This window comes from Dioscorea cayenensis, chromosome 11, assembly GCF_009730915.1.
Source record: "Dioscorea cayenensis subsp. rotundata cultivar TDr96_F1 chromosome 11, TDr96_F1_v2_PseudoChromosome.rev07_lg8_w22 25.fasta, whole genome shotgun sequence".
In the NCBI taxonomy this organism is placed as follows: Eukaryota; Viridiplantae; Streptophyta; class Magnoliopsida; order Dioscoreales; family Dioscoreaceae; genus Dioscorea; species Dioscorea cayenensis.
The window spans coordinates 854,320-873,968 of NC_052481.1; the positions used below are offsets into that span (position 1 = coordinate 854,320).

At 37.8% G+C, this 19,649-nt stretch overlaps 2 protein-coding genes and 1 long non-coding RNA gene across 3 annotated transcripts; all 3 read right to left on the reverse strand.

The window, feature by feature from the left end:
• Window positions 1–4,634: 4,634 nt before the first annotated feature.
• Window positions 4,635–6,494, reverse strand: LOC120272178. The gene is made up of 2 exons (XM_039278944.1): window positions 5,108–6,494; window positions 4,635–4,754 (listed from the first exon to the last, which is right to left on the reverse strand). The coding sequence occupies exons 1-2, from the start codon at window positions 5,654–5,656 to the stop codon at window positions 4,635–4,637; spliced, it is 669 nt and encodes a 222-aa protein (XP_039134878.1). The 5' UTR covers window positions 5,657–6,494.
• Window positions 6,495–10,348: 3,854 nt separating this feature from the next.
• Window positions 10,349–11,077, reverse strand: LOC120272351. The gene is made up of 2 exons (XR_005540175.1): window positions 10,737–11,077; window positions 10,349–10,617 (listed from the first exon to the last, which is right to left on the reverse strand). It is a non-coding gene; the product is annotated as an uncharacterized LOC120272351 (long non-coding RNA).
• A 5,035-nt stretch (window positions 11,078–16,112) lies between these two features.
• On the reverse strand, window positions 16,113–18,671 carry LOC120272180 (pentatricopeptide repeat-containing protein At5g62370-like). The gene has a single exon (XM_039278946.1). It carries the CDS (start codon window positions 18,669–18,671, stop codon window positions 16,113–16,115), a length of 2,559 nt encoding a protein of 852 aa, XP_039134880.1.
• Between the last annotated feature and the right edge of the window lie 978 nt (window positions 18,672–19,649).

Consider the following 19,649-nt stretch of genomic DNA (forward strand, 5'->3'; position numbering starts at 1 on the left):
CGATGGCATGCTGAGTCAGCAATTCGTACCGCCACGTAGGATTTAGTTGAAGGAACTTCTCTAAAGCGATCATCTCTGTGAAAAGAAATCACGTTGATGTGACTCATTTTGATATGCTGGAAGTTCTCAGATCAAGCGATACTGTAGACAAAGTTAGGTGATTTACTGATTAACCAAATGGATGTTTTCATACACTTAAATCGTTAAAGAATAGATCTTGGAGAAAGAGGGATTTAAGTTTTCTTTATACATGACATGTATGACATCTATGGCTTTCTCTCAAGGTTGATGAAAAGAAAATAGAGAGAGGTCTTTGGTCACTGCACTGATCTAGAATGCTCTTGATTAGGTCTCTTCCTTTTCCTTTCATGAGAAAGATTTATCCCTTGTAGTAGGGCACAGTCTAATTCTCCTCTTTTTAGCAAATGGATGAGATTGAAATGGAGAACCAGCCGAGACAACGATGACTATGAAACGCAAGGAATGATGAAAATATAAATGAGGATGTAAGTCCGCAACTAAAAGCATATTCAAAATCTCAAAATGCAAACCTAATTCATAAACCCGGTTTTCGCCTGGATTGATCTTGGGTCAGCACGTCGAGCATTAACCCGCACTCGTGACCGAGTGTCCGGTTCCCCACTTTTTCAAGACCCGATCGCCTGGCCCAGCTTTTACCTCGCCCAAAGACTGACCACCGTCGATGGTAACGACTGGCACCTCACGCCTATGTATGCTACATGCTCATTCGCTACAGCGGAAACACCATGCGTAGATGGTCGTATATTAGTACCTTCCGAGATGAGGCCAATACGTACGCACCCTCTCGTACCGCATGCTACAGTGATGAAAGGAATCTCTCTTGAGCATGGATGATGTCGTCACTCTATGTGGCCACACGCAGACTCACATCGGAGCTGTGACGCCCTCGTGGTGGAAACCAGCTCTTTAGCAAAGGATAGCTCCAAGTCTATACCCTTTAAATGATGCAGCGCCCGTGCCTACTCCGACGCGTGTCGAGAAATGCCAGTTAGAGTGGTACTTCGCATGGACATGGTCATTCTCGCTTCACCCCACATCACGGAAAGCCAACCTCGCTCGATCGGTTGTAAACTCAATATAGGTTGGTGGATCTACACTCGCATCAGTGCGAGGTAAGAATCGCACCTCAATAGGGCTCCACCATTGTGACAAAGCTTCAAACGAAGTCGTTCTCCAAGTGAGAGGCCTCATGTTCTCACCATCTTCGTCCATGTTGGAAAGATTGAAGCTCAAGAAAATTCTCACAAAGTCGCAATTAATCCAACCGGTCAGCGAATGGGAAGCACCCCAGTAGCCTTGATCTTGCTTCTCAGATGAAACCAAAAATCACCAAATTGGAGCTAGATCTATGAGAAAACAAGGATAAGAGAGGGGAAATCTAGAGAAGAAGAAGAAGACTTGATTTCATTGATTCAAAGCTTTTCAAAATTACAGAGAAAAGAAAGAGCTCTATGTATATATATGAGCTCTCTGTTGTACAAAAGCTGAGAAAGAGAGCAGTTATAATAAAATGCTAACATGGCATAAGTTTGCCAGCTTAGCCTAACAACCTCTAAGAAATATCAATTCAGTTACAGCACATGTTGCTCACATGCTATTCAACATAACAAAATAACTGGTTGTTTTCATCTCACAAATGAATAACTCTGTTGCTTTCCATTCTTCAAACCATATGAAAGAATGTAATATTCTCCTCATTTATTGAATAATTCTTACTTCCAACACCCCCCCTCAAGTTGGGGATGTTCTAAGACATTCCTAACTTGTATAAAATAGAATTATGAAGAGGACCCGGTAATGCTTTAGTAAATATATCTGCAAGCTAATGTTTGGAAGGAACATGCTCAAGAGAAATCTGTCCAGAATGTAATTTTTCTCTTACAAAGTGGCAATCAAGCTCAATGTGCTTGGTTCTTTCATGGAAGACCGGGTTTCTTGCTATGTGTATTGTTGCTTGATTGTCACACTTTAAAGGTACTGGTATAATGGATGGAACTGTTAACTCATTAAGCAAACGAGTTAACCAAGCTAATTCAGAATAGACTCTCCTCATTGACCTGTACTCAGCTTCAGCAGAAGATAAAGCTACTGTGCTTTGCTTCTTGGATTTCCAGGACAAAGGGGTGCTACCCAAAGTAATATAAAAACCACTAACTGAATGTCTGGTTTGAGCACAAGCAGTCCAATCTGAGTCACAATAGGCTTGTAAAGAAAATTTTGAATCAGAAATCATGAGAATTCCTTGACTGGATTATTCTTCAAGTATCTTAGAACATGAATTGTAGCTTCCATGTGAGAAGTATGAGGATTAGACATGAATTGGCTCAAATGTTGGACAGAGAAAGATAAATCTGGTCTGATGTTGGTTAAGTAATTGATTTTACCACATAACCTTCTATACAAAATGGGATCAGGTAATGGATCTCCCATAGCAGAAGTCAATTTAAGACCATGTACTAAAGGACTTCACACAGCAGTTAAATTGTGACAGTCAAATTCACTCAGTAGATCAATGGTAAATTTTCTGAGTTAGAATCAAATTCTGTCCTTGGGGAATTGCTTCTATCTCAAGAAAATAGTGTAAAAAACCCAAGTCTTTGATTTTGAATTCATGATCAAGGAACAGCTTCAAACTGATCATCTCTTCTTCACAATCTCCAGTGAGAAGAATGTCATCCATATAGATTGCTAGGAAAGTTTCATGTGCATTGGAACACTTGTGCAACAAAGAGTAATCATTTTTAGAATTCTGGTAGCCTCTTGATTTCAATGCCTCTGATAACTTTGAGTACCACTGTCGAGAAGCTTGTTTAAGCCCATAAAGTGACTTCTTTAATTTGCAAACCATTCTAGAATCAGGAATTTGTAAGCCTGGTGGTATCTTCATGTAGATGTCTTCATGCAAATCACCATGCAAAAAAGCATTATTCACATCTAATTGAAAAGGCTTCCAATTTCTTTTAACTGCTACAACAATTAGGCTTCTTACTGTTGTCATCTTCACAACAAGTGAAAAAGTTTCAGTATAATCTATGCCCTTCTTTTGAGTAAAGCCCTTGAATACCAAACGAGCCTTATATCTTTCAATGCTCCCATCTGAATTGTATTTTAACTTGTAAAGCCACTGACGACTAATAGACTTCTTTCCTTTAGGCAAAGAAACTATCTCCCAAGTTTTGTTTGTTTCAAGTGCATCAAATTCTTTCTTCATGGCATTCTGCCAATTTGGATCAACTAGGGCCTTTTCATAAGATTGTGGCTCTTGTGAAATGGTTAGTGAAGCAAGCATTTGTTGTTTTTCAAGATGCAATGAAGCGAAGCTGACGTGTTTTGGTATAGGAAAAGAGTTTGTGATGGTATGTGAACAATTGATAAGACAGGAATAGGAAAGTGATTGTGAATCTAAAGGTGAGTTTGTTTGGGCATTACTACAAACATAATCTTGTAGATAAGAGGTAGTATTATGAGCTATACATGATTTGCGAGAAGGTAAATTGGAACCATAAACATTTGGAATTGAAGATTGAGAATGGTTTTGTGACATGTCTAATGGAATGTTAACATGATCAATTCTGTGAGGAATATTTGAGGTATTTAAAATAGGATAAGATATATCTTGTGTGAAAGTAGGTAAGTAAGTTGAACAATTTGTGGATTGAGAGGAAGTAGAATTATGTAGAAAAGGAAAAATTGTTTCATGAAACATTACATTTCTAGAAACAATGATCTCTTGTGTATCAAGAATCAAAACTTTGTAACCCTTTTTTCCAAAGGGATAACCAAGAAAAACAGTAGTAAAGGATCTGGGTTGAAATTTGTCCTTATGTTTATCAACATTTGTCACATAGCATAGACAACCAAAGGTTCTAAGATGTAAAAAATTAGGCTGTTTTCCAAAAAGTATTTCAAAAGGACTCTTGTTATGTAAAATTTTACTAGGAAATTAGTTAATAAGATATGTAGCAGTCAATACACATTCTCCCCAAAATTTTAAAGGCAAGTTGGATTGAAATAAGAGGGCGCGGGATGTTTCTAACAAATGCTTGTGTTTCCTCTCAACCACTCCATTTTGTTGTGGAGTGTGAACACAAGTAGTTTGATGTATTATACCTTTATTGGCAAAGAATGTTTTAAGATCTAGGCTACCACCCAATTCTAATGCATTATTTGATCTAACCTTCTTAATTTTTGTCATAAATTGTGTTTCAACCAGTTAAACAAAGGTTTTAAGAACAAAAGATGCATCCTTCTTAGTTGTGAGTAAGTAACACCATGTTGCCCTACTAAAGTCGTCTACAATAGTAAGAAAAAATTTATAAGCTTCATGTGTAGGAGTGTGATATGGACCCCAAGTGTCGATATGAACAAGTTCAAAAGGTGTAGTGGTGTGTATATGGCTCTTTGGGAAAGGTAACCTATGTTGTCTAGCCTTAGGACAAACATCACAGAACATATTTTAATTTGTAACATTCCCAGATTTGTTTATTGAAAGAAATTTCATTTTATTGAAAGGAAGATGTCCCAATCTCTTATGCCACATTAAAGTGGCTAAACAAGAAAGAGAAGAAAAGTTTTGAAAAGAAACAACAGAATTATGAACAAGTAGCTGAATTGGAAGATTGTGCAGAGTCCAAAACTCCCTTCTGTAAATGTAGTAGATAAAGCCCATTGAAGGATCTACCAAGAACCAGTGGCCTCTTCTGTGAAGGGCCCTGTACAATACAAGATTCAAGAGAAAAAATGATATCACAATTCAATTGTTAAATCAATTTTCCTATTGACAGCAAGTTATAATGGAAGCAAGGAACATAAAGAACATCTGGAACTGTAAAATTATCTAAGAGTTTAACTGTTCCATATTGAGTAACAGAAATCTCATGACCATTAGGTAAAGTAATTTGGAAAGGTTTTGACAAAGGTTGCAGGAATTCAAAAAGATTTGTAGCATGACACATATGGTATGAAGCTCCCGAATCTAATATCCAAGTATCAAAAGTGGTAGAATGCTTGCAATCACTACTGAAAATGTAAGAGCTATGATTTTTATTAAAGAGTTCAGACATACCTGCCATAGAGGAAGCCAAATTTGCATTGCCAGTAGCTTTTCAGAATCAGAATTTTGAATAGAACTACTCAAGAACTCCATCAATTGCTTGCATTGCAAGGGTGTTAATTCAGGAAATTGTCCTTTTCCAGAAACTCCAATAACCTGAAGTGATGAAGAAACCTCATAATTACTTGTTTGAGCAGAGTTGTTTCCCTGGACAGAAGCTACAAACTTCTTATCTCTCTTCCCTTTATAGTTATTAGGAAATCCATGCAATTTGAAGCACTTTTCCTTTCTATGTCCTGCTTTTTTGCAGTATTCGCAAAACAATTTCCTGAATTCAGACTTTCCTCTATTAGCAATTTGTGTCACATTTCTGTTATAAGTATTCCCTGCATTAAAAGAAACTCCATCTAATGTAAAATGTGATCGAGATCTAATTTCCCTTTGCTTCTCTTCTTGAATCAAAAGTGAATATGCTTGTCTAACTGTTGGGAGAGGCTTCATTATGAGCATATTCCCTCTAACATTAGTATAGGATTCATTCAATCCCATTAGAAACTGCATGAGTTTCTGTTTCTCTTCAAGTCTATACCAGTCATGTTTAGCCTCGCAAGTACAATGTGGAATCTCACTCAGAGCCTGAAATTCATCCCAAAACTTCTTGATATTGGTGAAATAAGAAGTTATGCTACTAGTGCCTTGGGAGATTTGGCTTAGTTCCTTTTGTAACTGGAATTATTGTGGACCATTAGATTGTCCAAACCTTTCTTCCAACTCCTCCCAAATCTCACTAGCTTCAGTCATGTAAATCACACTGTCAGAAATTTCCTTGGTTAATGAGCTTAAACTCCAAGAAATGACAATGTTATTGCACTTTTCCCATTCTTCATACTCAATCGAATCCAGATCAGGTTTCTTACAAGATCCATTGAAAAAACCTAATTTGCTCCTAGCCTTGAGAGCAATTTGAATAGCCCTCTTTCAAGATCCAAACCCTATTCCATCAAAGGGTTTTGGAAACCAAAAATACTCCCAGATTATCTGAAGACTGAATAGAGAAAACATCTTAAGCTCTACCACCATTACCAGAGTTTCCAGCCATGATTCAGAAATAGAAAAGCAAGAACAAGAACTATGGAATTCCAACAGTAAACAGCAGCAAGAAAACCAGCAGAAAACAATAAATAGCTTCAAGAAAAATTAGAAATCTCAAAGAATCATCTCTGATACCATGTTGGAAAGATTGAAGCTCAAGAAATTCTCACAAAGCTGCGATTGATCCACTGTTGTATAGTAACCTTGATCTTGCTTCTCAGATGAAACCAAAAATCACCAATTTGGTGCTAGATTTATGAGAAAACAAGGAGAATATAGGGGAAATCTAGAGAAGAAGAAGACTTGATTTCATTGGTTCAAAGCTTTTCAAAATTACAGAGAAAAGAAAGAGCTCTATGTATATATATGAGCTCTCTGTTGTACAAAAGCTGAGAAAGAGAGCAGTTAAAACAGAATGCTGACATGGCATAAGTTTGCCAACTCAGCCTAACAACCTGTAAGAAATAACGAGTAAGTTACAGCACGTGTTTCTCACATGCTATTCAACATAACAAAATAACTGCTGGTTTTCATCTCACAAACAAATAACTCTGTTGCTTTCCATTCTTCAATCATATGAAAGAATGTAATCTTCTCCTCATTTATTGAATAATTCTTACTTCCAACAGTTGAAGGAGTGGAGGAAGGGAGGAGGAAGGTGATCTAGGTGGCGGAAAGAGGGGTGGAGGAAGTGGAGATGATCTTGAAGAGGTTGAGCTCAATGGCTGCTTTGAAGGTCATTGGGACGGCGTAGGAAGTCATGAGTTGCATGGCATGGATGCCTGCTTGCTCATCGGTGGTGGCATCAATGATGGAGCCCATGATGATGGTGGTGGTGATGGTGGTGGAAGTGAAGAGATGTGGAGGTTATATATAGTGGGGAGGTAGGGTCCATTAGGGAGGGAAAATTTTTTGAAGACATTATTACATTATTTATTATATATTATTTGAAGGTCACATTGAGTTTCAAACTTGGAATGTTGAATGGAAAATTTTTTGTTTTGTTTTTTGTCAAATTTTTATTTAATTATTATTAATTAAAATTAAATATTTTATTTATATTAACATTAGATTTATTTTACTCAATATATATATAATGATAATAATTTTTTGTTATGAGATGTGGATAAGAGGCATTAGATGCAAAGTACTTGGTGTTAAGAAACTACAAGGTTATTGATAAAATATAATTATTTGATATGTTTATTTAAATAAGTAAATTATATAATTGTGCATTTATTCAGTTACCCATATTAGATAGTTACTTAATCAGTTATAGCACCTTGCATGTTATTCATTTCTTACCCATTTATATATTGCCTCAATGCTTACTTAATTAGCTGCGCCAACTAGGTGGTTAGTCATCTCTTACCTTGGTCACTGACTAGAATGTTATTGGTCTCTTAAAAAACTGAGCATTGACTTCTCGCTATATTTTTTTGGTCCTTGTCATCTTATCTTATGAAAAAAAGAATTAGCATTGTGAATAGATTTCTACCATAAATATAAAATAAAAAAAAGAAAAAAAAACATTATAAGCCCGATTTATTCTAATATTGTTGAATTAAAGATAAATCAATGTGTATATGTGTAGAGATGAGGAACCCCACCCTATTAGATAGCTTTTTTTGGATTATGAGTCTTCTGCTGTATACATCATTGGTGTTTTCGTAGAAAACATGTGGTGTGCCGTTGGGTAAGAGGATGACCGAGTAAAACACAACTTAATGAAATGTTATTAGTAAAAGAAAAGAAGAAAATAAAATATTGGCATTTTGAACATTAAAAAATTAATTTGATTTTTGCAATAATTACAAAAATAAAATTGTAGGTAAAAGAATAAATTTGTTGGCCAGTGCAAAAGTTTTAAAAAGAACCTTTTAGTGCGTACACGCAAATGTCCAAAAACAACAATACAATTCTCTTATTAATTAAAAAATAAAATTTTAGTTTGCTCAAAAGTTTTCAATTAACTCCCACCTCACACCTTCCTAAATTCATAGTTGGTAGGATTAGTTGTGAATAGATAAAAGAATTCTCTGGAATTTGGAAGTCTTATGAATATGACTTAAAATTTCTATAATTATTTAAAAAAAAACATATTTACCCTTTGCCCAAAGTTTCTTCAAAATTTCCTAACCTTAACCCAAATACAACTGTTTGCTCCCAATTTATTGTTCGTGATCAAATTTCCTCTAATATCTATTAATGAAGAGATTTTGGGAATTGTAGAAGATTGTTTTATTTTATTTTTATTTTATTCATTGTGCATAATTTTATTTTATTATAATATTTAATCATGTCAAATAAATATATTTAATCATTATTAAAAAAAACTATAAATAATAATCATTAATTAGAAAAATAAAATTTTATTTACGTAAAAAGTTTTCATCCTTTCAAACATTAATCTTTATCTTAAATTCCATTCAAACACAAATATTTATTCTAAATCTATTGTCGGTCATTAAAGTATTTTTTTTAATAACCATAAATGAAAAAAATTTTGGGTTGCCACATTAATAACTTAGCGGTTAAAATACCTGACTTTCATATAAGAGGGTTTAATTTCTTCCCAATATCTAATAAAAAAATGTGTGAATTGAAGTTTATATATACACTGTAAAAAAAATTTTTTAGAAAATTTTCTTAATTAGTGATATTGGGTGTATTGAATAGCAAGCCTGTGTCTTTTTGGGCAAATGGGACATGGCCTAAAAAGGGTATTCTGGTAATTTTTCAAGCGGTGTAGTTTTGATATTTAAGGGTCTTACTTGAAAGAAAACAGGTCATTGAGCACAAGTCACTAGCTTTTCTTGTGAGTCATGCCAGTTTTCGGCCGAATTCCATCATCTTCCATCATCTTGGCCTCGAAAACAGCAATTTTTCCATTTTAAGAAAAATTTGATTTGATTACATCTTAGGCTAGAAATCTCTTATTTGTAATTAGTTTGCAGCAATAGTCTTTATTTTGTTAAGCCTTTTATTTCTTGTTGATATTTGAGAATTTACCATTTTTGGTATACTTTCAAATTATCTCTTTTCTTAGTATTATTTTCATTCGCCTATTTATTATAATTATATTTTAATGAAAAAAATTTTAATTAGGATAAAATATCAATTATAAGATTATATTAACAATTGGCATACCATTATTTTAAAATTTGTTAGATTTATCATTTCTATATTTAACTATTTTATAATATAAAATAAAATTTTCACTTAATAAAATTAATGGTTCTCTAATATATTTAAATTTAATCCCCATCAACTAATATCCAGTTTGAAAAACATTATTAAAACATTATATAATAAATATTTAATAAAATAAATTAATAAGTACAAAAGTTTTCAGTTATTTCAATTTATTTGAAATTATTTTAAGTATTTTTAAATTCTTAAAAATTAAATTTGATTTATGGCAAATATATATATATAGCAGTTGACAAGGTTTGAAATCATGACTTCATGACACAAACACACTTAAAACATCACTCTAACTAATCCACCAACACATTTTCAATTGACATTGATCCTTTATTAAAAGATACAAACAATAGACATATTTTATATTACTTGCACCCCACATATGCTAGAATAAAAAAAATAACCATATAAATTGCCTATAAAGGCAATGTCAACTAATCCAAATATTTTTTGTGATTTTTCACATATTTTTTATTTTAAATTATATTTTATAATTATGTTTAAATAAATAAATAAATAACCCGGTGGGTTGACCTGTGAACCAGCGGGTTTTGGCCCAGCACAGCCCGCTCATTTTGGCACCCCCAAGATGATCTATGACCCGCTGGGTCAGTCAGGCCAACCCGGCCGGTGGATCAACACTATTGGTCAGGTTGCTCTAATTCACTATTGGCTGTAAACAAGAAACAAGAAAATCGTGTATGATCAAGATTTGACAAAGGCTCTGTCAAAATTCTTTGTAACCTGCAACCTCTGTGATGGGAAATTAATCAATGTGTGCAACAGTGATGCTATTACTGAGGAGCTTTATATATTTTCAAGAGTAATAAATTTCATATGCATCTTCACAAAAATGGGAACAAACACCCATCAAAGGTTAGCATGCAGCCAATGTTGTCTTTCAAGAACCAGGAAAGTACATACATTAGAGACAATAAGCGCGAAGACAGCATGAACGTCACAATAGAATACTCATTCGCTAAAAATAAGGAATCATGTAAAATTATCATCTGTCATTCATAGACAAATCAAATATTCTGTCATTTCAGAATCCTTTATTACAAGCTGGCTTGAAATAATGCTGTTTGAGCAGCCTGCATTGAGAATTGAAGACTATGCTAGTGCCCACCAAGATTTTTTGAAGTAACAGTGGTCATATCCCTGACTTTGTAACCGATGGCACAAAAACAAGGCATCTGGGTGCTCAACCTTCAGGCAGAACCCTTCAAGAAAAAGATATATGCTTAATTATCAATAGTAAACTCATCAAAAGGATATTTCTATTTTTATGCATACCAGTTCCAGGCAGGCATGCAAATTGCAGAAAAAAAGAAATATTTACCTGCCCAGAGAGGAGAATTTATCTGAGAGAATGGCATGCATCATCCACCAACTTCCGAATTTGAGTTAATGAAAGCATTACTCACTCGTAAACTGGTATATTTTTGTCAATCTTAAAGCCAGATCATATTCTCCATGCTTATAACAAATAATGAGCAGCTGTTTCTTTGTCTCAGGAACTGGAGTTTTTTGTTACACCTTAAAATCCAAGAGATACATAGAAAAATACCAAAATACTGATCAGAAAATAGCTAAGAAATTTCCAGAAATTACTCAGCTCCTCCCTGCTCTCAACACTGTGAGAGAAACCAGGGCCTCAAGTCTCCAAGTCCAAGCTGCCCTCTCTTTTCCCCTTCTCCACCTTTTATCTTCTGTTTATGGACAGGTAGAATGTACCCGCGGAGCCTGCAGTTTAACCTCTTCTCGCGCTTCCCTCTTCGACATGTGTCCCTTGCCTTTAATTCTCCACTTTTAGTCTCGTGCCCACCATGCTCCTCTGAATTAAACTCCCTTTTGACCAGGTTGACCGGTAAGTCAACAATGCCCCTCTCATAAGCAGTGACCTTGTCCTCAAGGTCAAGCTCTGGATATTCATGGCTTAATTGATCTACATCCTCCCAAGAGGTATCATCAGGTGCTAACCCGTGCCATTGGATCAGTACACGAGCCACTCGTCTTGCTCTGCGGAGAACTTGACGGTATTGTAAAATCATTGCCGGAAAGATAAGCAGACCTTTAGAAGAAGATATGAGCGGTAACGGTAGTGTTGTCGTAGTAGGATCACCTTGACATTGCTTCAAAAGAGAAACGTGGAACACCGGATGTATTTTAGCACCCTCAGGGAGATTCAATCTGTAAGCCACAGTCCCCACCCGTTGCAACACCTGGAAAGGTCCAAAGTATCTCATACCAAGTTTTTGATTCCGGCGAAGCAATACAGAATTCTGTCGATATGGTTGTAATTTCACAAAAACCCAGTCGCCTTCAGTAAAAACTAGCTCTGAACGCTTGGCATCAGCATATCTTTTCATACTTGACTGAGCGCAAAGGAGATTACTCTTCAATTTAGTTAAGATTTTGTCTCTGTTTGTTAGCCAATCAACCACCAAAGGAGGATCCGTATCCGTTGCCATATATGCTACTAACCCCGGTGGGTCTCTACCATAAACAATACGGAAAGGAGTCATTGCTGCACTAGATTGATATGACGTGTTGTACCAATACTCAGCCCATGGTAATAAATCTACCCAATTGCCATGATAATCAGTAACAAAGCATCGAAGGTACATTTCCAAGCACTTATTTAGAGCTTCTGTTTGTCCATCAGACTGTGGATGATACGCCGTGGACATTTGAATAGAGGTTCCCATTTTAGAGAAAAGGTGCTGCCAAAATCGACTAGTAAAAGTCTTGTCGCGATCACAAACGATCGATCTAGGAATGCCATGTAGTTTGAATACTGAATGAATGAAAACCTCAGCCACTGTTACACTAGAAAAATCACTCTTCAAGTGCATGAAATGGCCGTATTTTGAAAGCCTGTCAACGACAACAAGAATAACAGAATAACCCTTAGAACTTGGTAACCCACAGACAAAGTCCATGGCAATGTCCTCCCAGATTTGCTTAGGGATTGGGAGCGGCTGTAACAATCCACTAGGAGCTGTGGACAGGGTTTTAGCTTGTTGACACACCATACATCGCTGAACAAACTGATGGATATCTTGACGCATGCCCTTCCAGAAGAACTGAGCAGCAATTCGCATAAAAGTGCGAAGAGAACCAGAATGCCCTCCCAATAATGAGCTATGGAAATCATGCAATAACCTGTGCTTGAGACTGTCGTCATCTGGTACGACCAATCGACCTTTCCAATATAATAATCCATGTCTCAGAGAATATGCAGAATCCCCATTGTGCTTGTCATGTATTGATTGTATAATAGGGCCATAGAAGTTGTCATGTGTTTGCAACAATTTCAATTCAGAGAAGAAGGATTCTTGTGGTTGAGACGATGTAAGAGCAAAACACCGCGACAAGGCGTCAGCAGCAACATTGTCCCTGCCTGTTTTATACTCGATGACAAAATCGAATCCTAATAGTTTTGGAAGCCAGCGCTGTTGCTCAGGAGTCTGGATGGTTTGTTGACAAAGGTGTCGCAATGCTTGTTGGTCAGTTCGTATAAGAAATTGATGACCCAACAAATAATGCCGGAATTTAATGACCGATTCTGTTACTGCAAAAAGCTCGCGAACATATACAGATTGGTTTTGCATTCGAGAAGACATTTTCTTTGAAAAGTATGCAATGGGATGATTATTCTGACTTAACACAGCACCGATAGCCACTCCTGACGCATCAGTTTCTAGAATAAATGGCAATGAAAAATCCGGTAATGCCAACACTGGGGCTGACGTCATTGCAGTTTTCAAATTGTCAAATGCTTGCTGCGTGTCTGCAGACCAAAGGAAGGAATCCTTCTTAAGTAAATCAGTTAAGGGCCTAGACAATGTAGCATATTGTTTAATGAACCTCCTGTAGTAGCCACTTAAGCCTAAGAAGCCCCTAAGCTGTTTCAGTGTTGTAGGAATTGGCCATTGGAGGACTGCTGAAACCTTAGAAGGGTCCATTTCTACACCTTTACTAGACACCAGGTGCCCCAAATAATCGATTTGCTGCTGTCCAAAACTACACTTAGACAGCTTAGCATATAGTTGGTGTGCTTCCAAGGTCAAGAGAACGGTCTCCAAATGGTGCAGATGAAGTGACCAAGACTTGCTGTAGATAAGTATATCATCGAAAAATACCAAGACAAATTTTCTCAAAGCAATATGGAAGATTTGGTGCATGAGGGACTGAAAAGTGGCAGGTGCATTAGAAAGGCCAAATGGCATCACTAGCCATTGATAATGTCCTTGATGAGTACGAAAAGCAGTTTTATACCTATCTTGTGGATGCAAAAGAATCTGATGATAACCTGAACGAAGATCCAATTTAGAGAAAAATTTTGCTCCGTGAAGTTCATCTAAGAGTTCATCCACAGTGGGAATAGGATAGGCATCTTTTACTGTAATTGCATTCAAGGCCCTATAATCGGTACAGAATCTCCATGTTCCATCCTTCTTTTTAACTAAAATCACCGGAGAAGAGAACAGACTTGTTGTATGTTCAATTAATCCTTCAGTAAGCATTTGTTCTACCATCTTTTCTATTTCAGCTTTTTGGCTGTGAGGATATCTGTATGGCCTCACTTTAACTGGGGAATTATCAGGAATAAGTGGAATTTTGTGATCACAGCTTCGAGATGGAGGCAGTCCAACAGGTGTTGAGAAGACATGCTGATATCTCAATAGCAATTCAATTAATTCCTGTGGAGTTGAAGACGGCAGTGAAGCTGAAATTTCTGTCACCAATTCCGGTTTGTTGCTATTCCCTGATTGATTGTCAAGATCATCCTGATAAAATTGAAGGGAGTAACATTCCCGTACAGCATGAGTAGAACACAGACGTGTTAACTGAGGTACAGTAGTAGAAGCCGGTCTTTCCATTTGTTCGCCTTTCAAAACCATATACTGGTTGTTGTGGTAAAATTTGATAATTTTCTTGTCATAATCAATGACATGTGGCCCTAATTTAGCCAACCAAGATGCTACTAAAATTAAATCAGCCCCTTCAATAGGCAGCACATAAGCAGGTACAGAAAGGGTATAGCCTTGCACTTGTACAGATAATTCAGGAATTTTCCCTTCCACTTGCAAACTTTGTCCATTACCAACCAATACTCTTAATGGAGTCGAAGATAGAACATCCAAATGCAGAAATTTAACCACTCTAGGTTGAATGAATGTATCATCGCTACCACCATCTAACAGAATTTTAATCTGTTGTCCCCCCAATTGGCCTGTGAAACGCATGGTACCCGACACAGTGACACTAGACATAGCATTAAGAGACATCTTAGTACTAGGATCTTTACCAGGGTCGTGTACCTCCTCCTGTGGATGAGGATCAATGAATATTTCACTGTCAGAAATCCCTGTATCATCATCATCCCACTGTAATAACAAGAGACGTTTGTTAGGACAATTATGGGTGGGAGAGTATTTTGCATCACAATTAAAGCACAGCCCTTTCACTTTCCGAAGTTGCATTTCTTGTAACCCCATCTTTCGAAAAGCTGTTGGGGGCTTGGCATTCACATTTCCTGAGTTAAGAGATTGAGTGGTGAGCTGACCATGTCCAAATGGTACAATGGAAGTAGAATTAGTGGCAAGAGGAATTCCTGGAAGAGCTTTAAACTTAGTATCAGGCAGATATATATTTTTGTTCCCCATCGGTTTCCTTCCCAACTGAAGTTTTTCTTCAAATAATTTTGCCAAGGTAACAGCCTTGTCAAGATCTTCTGGATGCCAAGGAATCAATTCAGCTTGTAATTCCTTGGTTAAGCCACTAACAAAGCAATCTAATAAAACTTGTTCAGGTACCCCGTCAACTCTATTCGAGAGGGCAATAAAATGAGCATAATAGTCCGCTACAGTGCTTTCTTGAATCAAACGAAATAGGGAATAACTTGGGCAATCAAAAACTGAAGGCCCATAAGCACATTCCAAGGATCTGGTAAGAGCTTGCCATGTAGTTAGTCTGCCGGCCTTTCGAAGTCTTTGGAACCATGGAACGACCTGTCCATCCAAATGAACTGAAGCAATCTTCAAACGATGATTATCAGGAACCCCATAATAATCAAAAAACTGCTCGGCGTGGAAGATCCATTGTAATACATCCTCACCGGCAAATCGTGGAAAATCAAGCTTGATATTTCTGATGGAATAATTTTCCCCAGTAGTGTGAACTGTTTCAGCTGAAATTTCCTCCAACAATGGAGTAGAATTTGAAGTTTCTCCCGTGTGTTTCACCAGCTGAATCGTTTCCATCATTTGAGATAACCCAGCTAAGGACTGTTGGATTAATGGTAAGGTAGTGAGAGATTTTTCAATTGTTTTAAATCTCTGTTCCGTATTATCCATTAATGTAAACAAAGTTTCTACTTTAGCCTATAGCTCCTTCATGCGGGTGTTATCAGCCATGGTTGAGATGGACAACGAAAGCACCAATTGTTACACCTTAAAATCCAAGAGATACATAGGAAAATACCAAAATACTGATCAGAAAATAGCTAAGAAATTTCCAGAAATTACTCAGCTCCTCCCTGCTCTCAACACTGTGAGAGAAACCAGGGCCTCAAGTCTCCAAGTCCAAGCTGCCCTCTCTTTCCCCTTCTCCACCTTTTATCTTCTGTTTCTGGATAGGCAGAATGTACCCGCGGAGCCTGCAGTTTAACCTTTCTCGCGCTTCCCTCTTCGACATGTGTCCCTTGCCTTTAATTCTCCACTTTTAGTCTCGTGCCCACCATGCTCCTCTGAATTAAACTCCCTTTTGACCAGGTTGACTGGTAAGTCAACATTTTTCCTCTCTTAAGCATCATGTCGAAGATTTTGTGAGCTGCCTGCAAACTTTCCTCTTCCATATAGCCAAGTGAGACCATTTCCTCAAATAACATAAATGCAAGATCGCCGGCATGACTTTGACAGAGGCAGTCAAGTAATCTACGACATGAAAATTTGCTAGGGAAAAACCCTCTCTTTCGCATCATGTGAAAAAGAGATAATGCCTCCATCCCTCGGTCAGCAATAGAATAACCTTTTATAAGTGTATCAAGAGTAACATTATCAGCCATGCAACCATTCCTGTTCATCTGGTTAAATAATTCTGTCGCACAATCAATCTCACCAGAATTGATATGGGCACCCATTAAGATGTTACATGTTACTTGGTTAACGACAACACCGGCTTTGTCCATAGGATCTATGAGGGCATTAACATTGTTTCTCATATTACCTCGGCAAAACCCATTAATCATCCCATTGTAAATATGCAAATTCGGAACCAAGCCAATATCCGGCAGATGTAGTATATACTCCCAAGCTAGCTCAATTTTTTCTTTAGCAGTTCCACATCGAATATTTTGAGTTAGCTTTCCTGGCACAATAGTATTTCGTGATAACAACTTAAAAAGTAAGCACCCTGCTTCTCCAAATTTTCCAACTAAAGAAAGTTCCATTTTTTCATGCCGCGAGACATTTCTGCATATACCACTGATCACAACTACAAATGTAGCAAGATCAGGTTCAACCTGGTTCCTCACCATCAATGCAAATATATCTAGTCCAAAGCGAACATCCCCTTTCTTAAGGAACTGGTGTATGAGCATTGTGTAAAGGACTGTGCCTGGCACAAAACCATCCTCCAGCATCATACGCAGATATTTGACGGCCATTCTAAACATGTTAGCCTTTACCAGTCCATTAATAAGAGCACAGTAAGCATGGCAACTCGGTCGAATATCACGATAGACCATCACATCAAACAGGTATTGAGCGTCAACAATCTTTCCCATCTTTGAATAACCGTTGATGAGTGCATTGTAGATCCTTTCACCTGGCATGACGCCTACCTGTAGCATCTTGTCAACGGTGAGCTCAGCTTCCAACATCCTACCTACTTTGCACAAAGATCTTATGATTGAATCATAAACATCAACAGGAGGCCTAAAACCCTGCCGTATCATCTTATCAAAAGCTCTCAATGCTAAATCTATGTCTCTTCGCTTGCAGTGAAAATTTATAACAATTGAATGTGTAGTCAGATTAAGACATAAAAGAGAGTATAATGAGAAAGAAGCATCCTCTATTCTACCCTCCTTGCACAAACATCTTATTAAGAAATTATAATGAGAAATTGAAGGCACAGATCCATGATCAACCATATTCTCCAATAAGAGATGAGCAATATTAAACTTACCCCGTGAGCACACAGATCCTAACAAAATATGGAGAACCACATTCAATGGGATTATATTGTTTCCTGCCATCTCATCAAAAAGAAGCTTGACTTCCCGCTGCAATTCCTCATCTGAATCAGAAGTAAACAATCTGACAAAGCTCAAAACGTTGATATTGCAACCATTCCTGGACAGACAATCCAAAACCTTGCCCATCATCCAAGGCACATGATCAAATGGAAGATACTTAATCAGCAACTGAAACATATGGTCATCAGGGATGAGCCCACAATCAAGCATCTTCTCAAACCACTTTTCCACCTCCACCAATCTCTTTGCCTTGCAAAGTGCGGTCATCACTGAAGTATAGGAATGCAGATTTGGGGTCACATCATAATGCTTCATTGTGTCAAGAAGCCTTAAAGCAGAATCCACATCAGAGTTGTTACAGTACCAATTTATCATCGTATTGAAAGTAACCACATTTGGCTTGAGGCCACATCCCACCATTTCATGGAACAACTCCCAACCCCCATCAACAAAATTAAGCTTCAAGAGCCTGAAGATCATTATATTATACGAGTACACATCTGGTGGACAGTCAATCCTCTCTTTCATCTCCTTAAAAAGATCAAGAGCCATATTTACCCTTCCTTCCTTGACATACCCATGAATCATCATCATGCACAGCCTACGATCCAAAACGAACCCATGTAACTTCATTAGCCTACAAACTCGCTCAGCGTCCAACATTCTATGCCATTTGCAAAAGCCATAGGTCAAGGACCCCAACAAAGGAAGTGAGGGCCCAATGCCATCACCAAGCATTACATCAAACAGGACGCGTGCTTCATTCAGGTAACCCTTGTAGCACAACCGAGAAATCAAAGCGTGATAAGAGGACGCAGGCGGGAGAACACCAGCTTTGGCCATGCGGAAAAAGAGTGAGAGAGCGTGCGACACCTGTTCTTTGACACACAATAGCCGAAGCAACGCGCTGTACGAGGCTAAACTGGGCAAAGTTCCAAGCTGTATGATGGAACCAAAAAGAGATTGGGCCCGGGGAAGGTCTCGGAGCTTGCAGTAACAAAGGAGCATTGAGTCAAGAAGAGATGGGTCTGAGATGGACGGAGATGTGAAGGAGAGGAAGACCTGGGACGCCTTCGTGAATTGGCGTGACGAAAGGAGGGAGCGGAGGAGGCGGGCAGTGTCCACAGGCATGCCTGGCATAGCGGACAGAGAGGGCTTCAGAGGGAGAGCCACGGCGGTGGAGGCGGGCAGGGTCCACGGGGAGGCCTAGGTGTGATGAGGAGGAATAGCGGACGGAGAGGGCTTCAGAGGGAGAGCCACGGCGGTGGAGGCGGGCAGGGTCCACGGGGAGGCCTAGGCGTGATGAGGAGGAATAGCGGACGGAGAGGGCTTCAGAGGGCAAGCCACGGCGGAGGAGGGAGGCAAGGAGGGAGAGGCAGTGGTCAATGTGGGTGGGCATGGCAACAGGAAGAGCAGAGGAGGAGGAGGAAAGAGTTTTGGCTGTAGAGAGGAGGAAACGAAGCAACGAAGGCATGGAGAGGGCGGCTAGGGTTTCTAAATGAGGGTAGGAAATGAAAGGCGCGGTTGGGTTAAATCCCCAATACAAAATTACTGTAAACTGCTTATCATTCTCCATATCAAAACAAATAGGGAAAAAAAAAAAATTGAAGAGCAAGTTATTTATTAGATTGAAAAATATTTGTTTTATAGAAAATGTAAATCAACAAACAAGAAGTTATTTAAGCATGATGTTTTTTAGACCAATTTGCAAATAATAATTCTTTATAAAAAATGTGAAAATAATAATTGAACGTAAGTTTTTGTTTTGGTTTATATATAAGTAAATTAAAAAAATTAATGACATCAAAATATAAAATACAAAATATGAGAGATAGTGAAACTCTATAAATTGAATGCATATTTAAAAGGTATATCTGGATTTATTCTCTCTTGGGTTGCTCTGCTTGGCTTAGTCATCTCTTTCACGAAATCGTCGCGTGAGTTCGTTTCGAGAATAAAAGACTAACCAGGAGGCGTTCGAATAGA

What these genes read in the sequence shown, in the direction of transcription:
- LOC120272178 (XM_039278944.1), bottom strand. Translation starts at nt 5,656, where the DNA reads ATGCAGTTTCTAATGGGATTGAATGAATCCTATACTAATGTTAGAGGG. An exon ending in TTTGGCTTCCTCTATGGCAG is followed by an intron (nt 4,755 to 5,107) that starts GTATGTCTGAAC and finishes TGTATTGTACAG; the next exon opens with GGCCCTTCACAGAAGAGGCC.
- LOC120272180 (XM_039278946.1), bottom strand. Translation starts at nt 18,671, where the DNA reads ATGCTCCTTTGTTACTGCAAGCTCCGAGACCTTCCCCGGGCCCAATCT.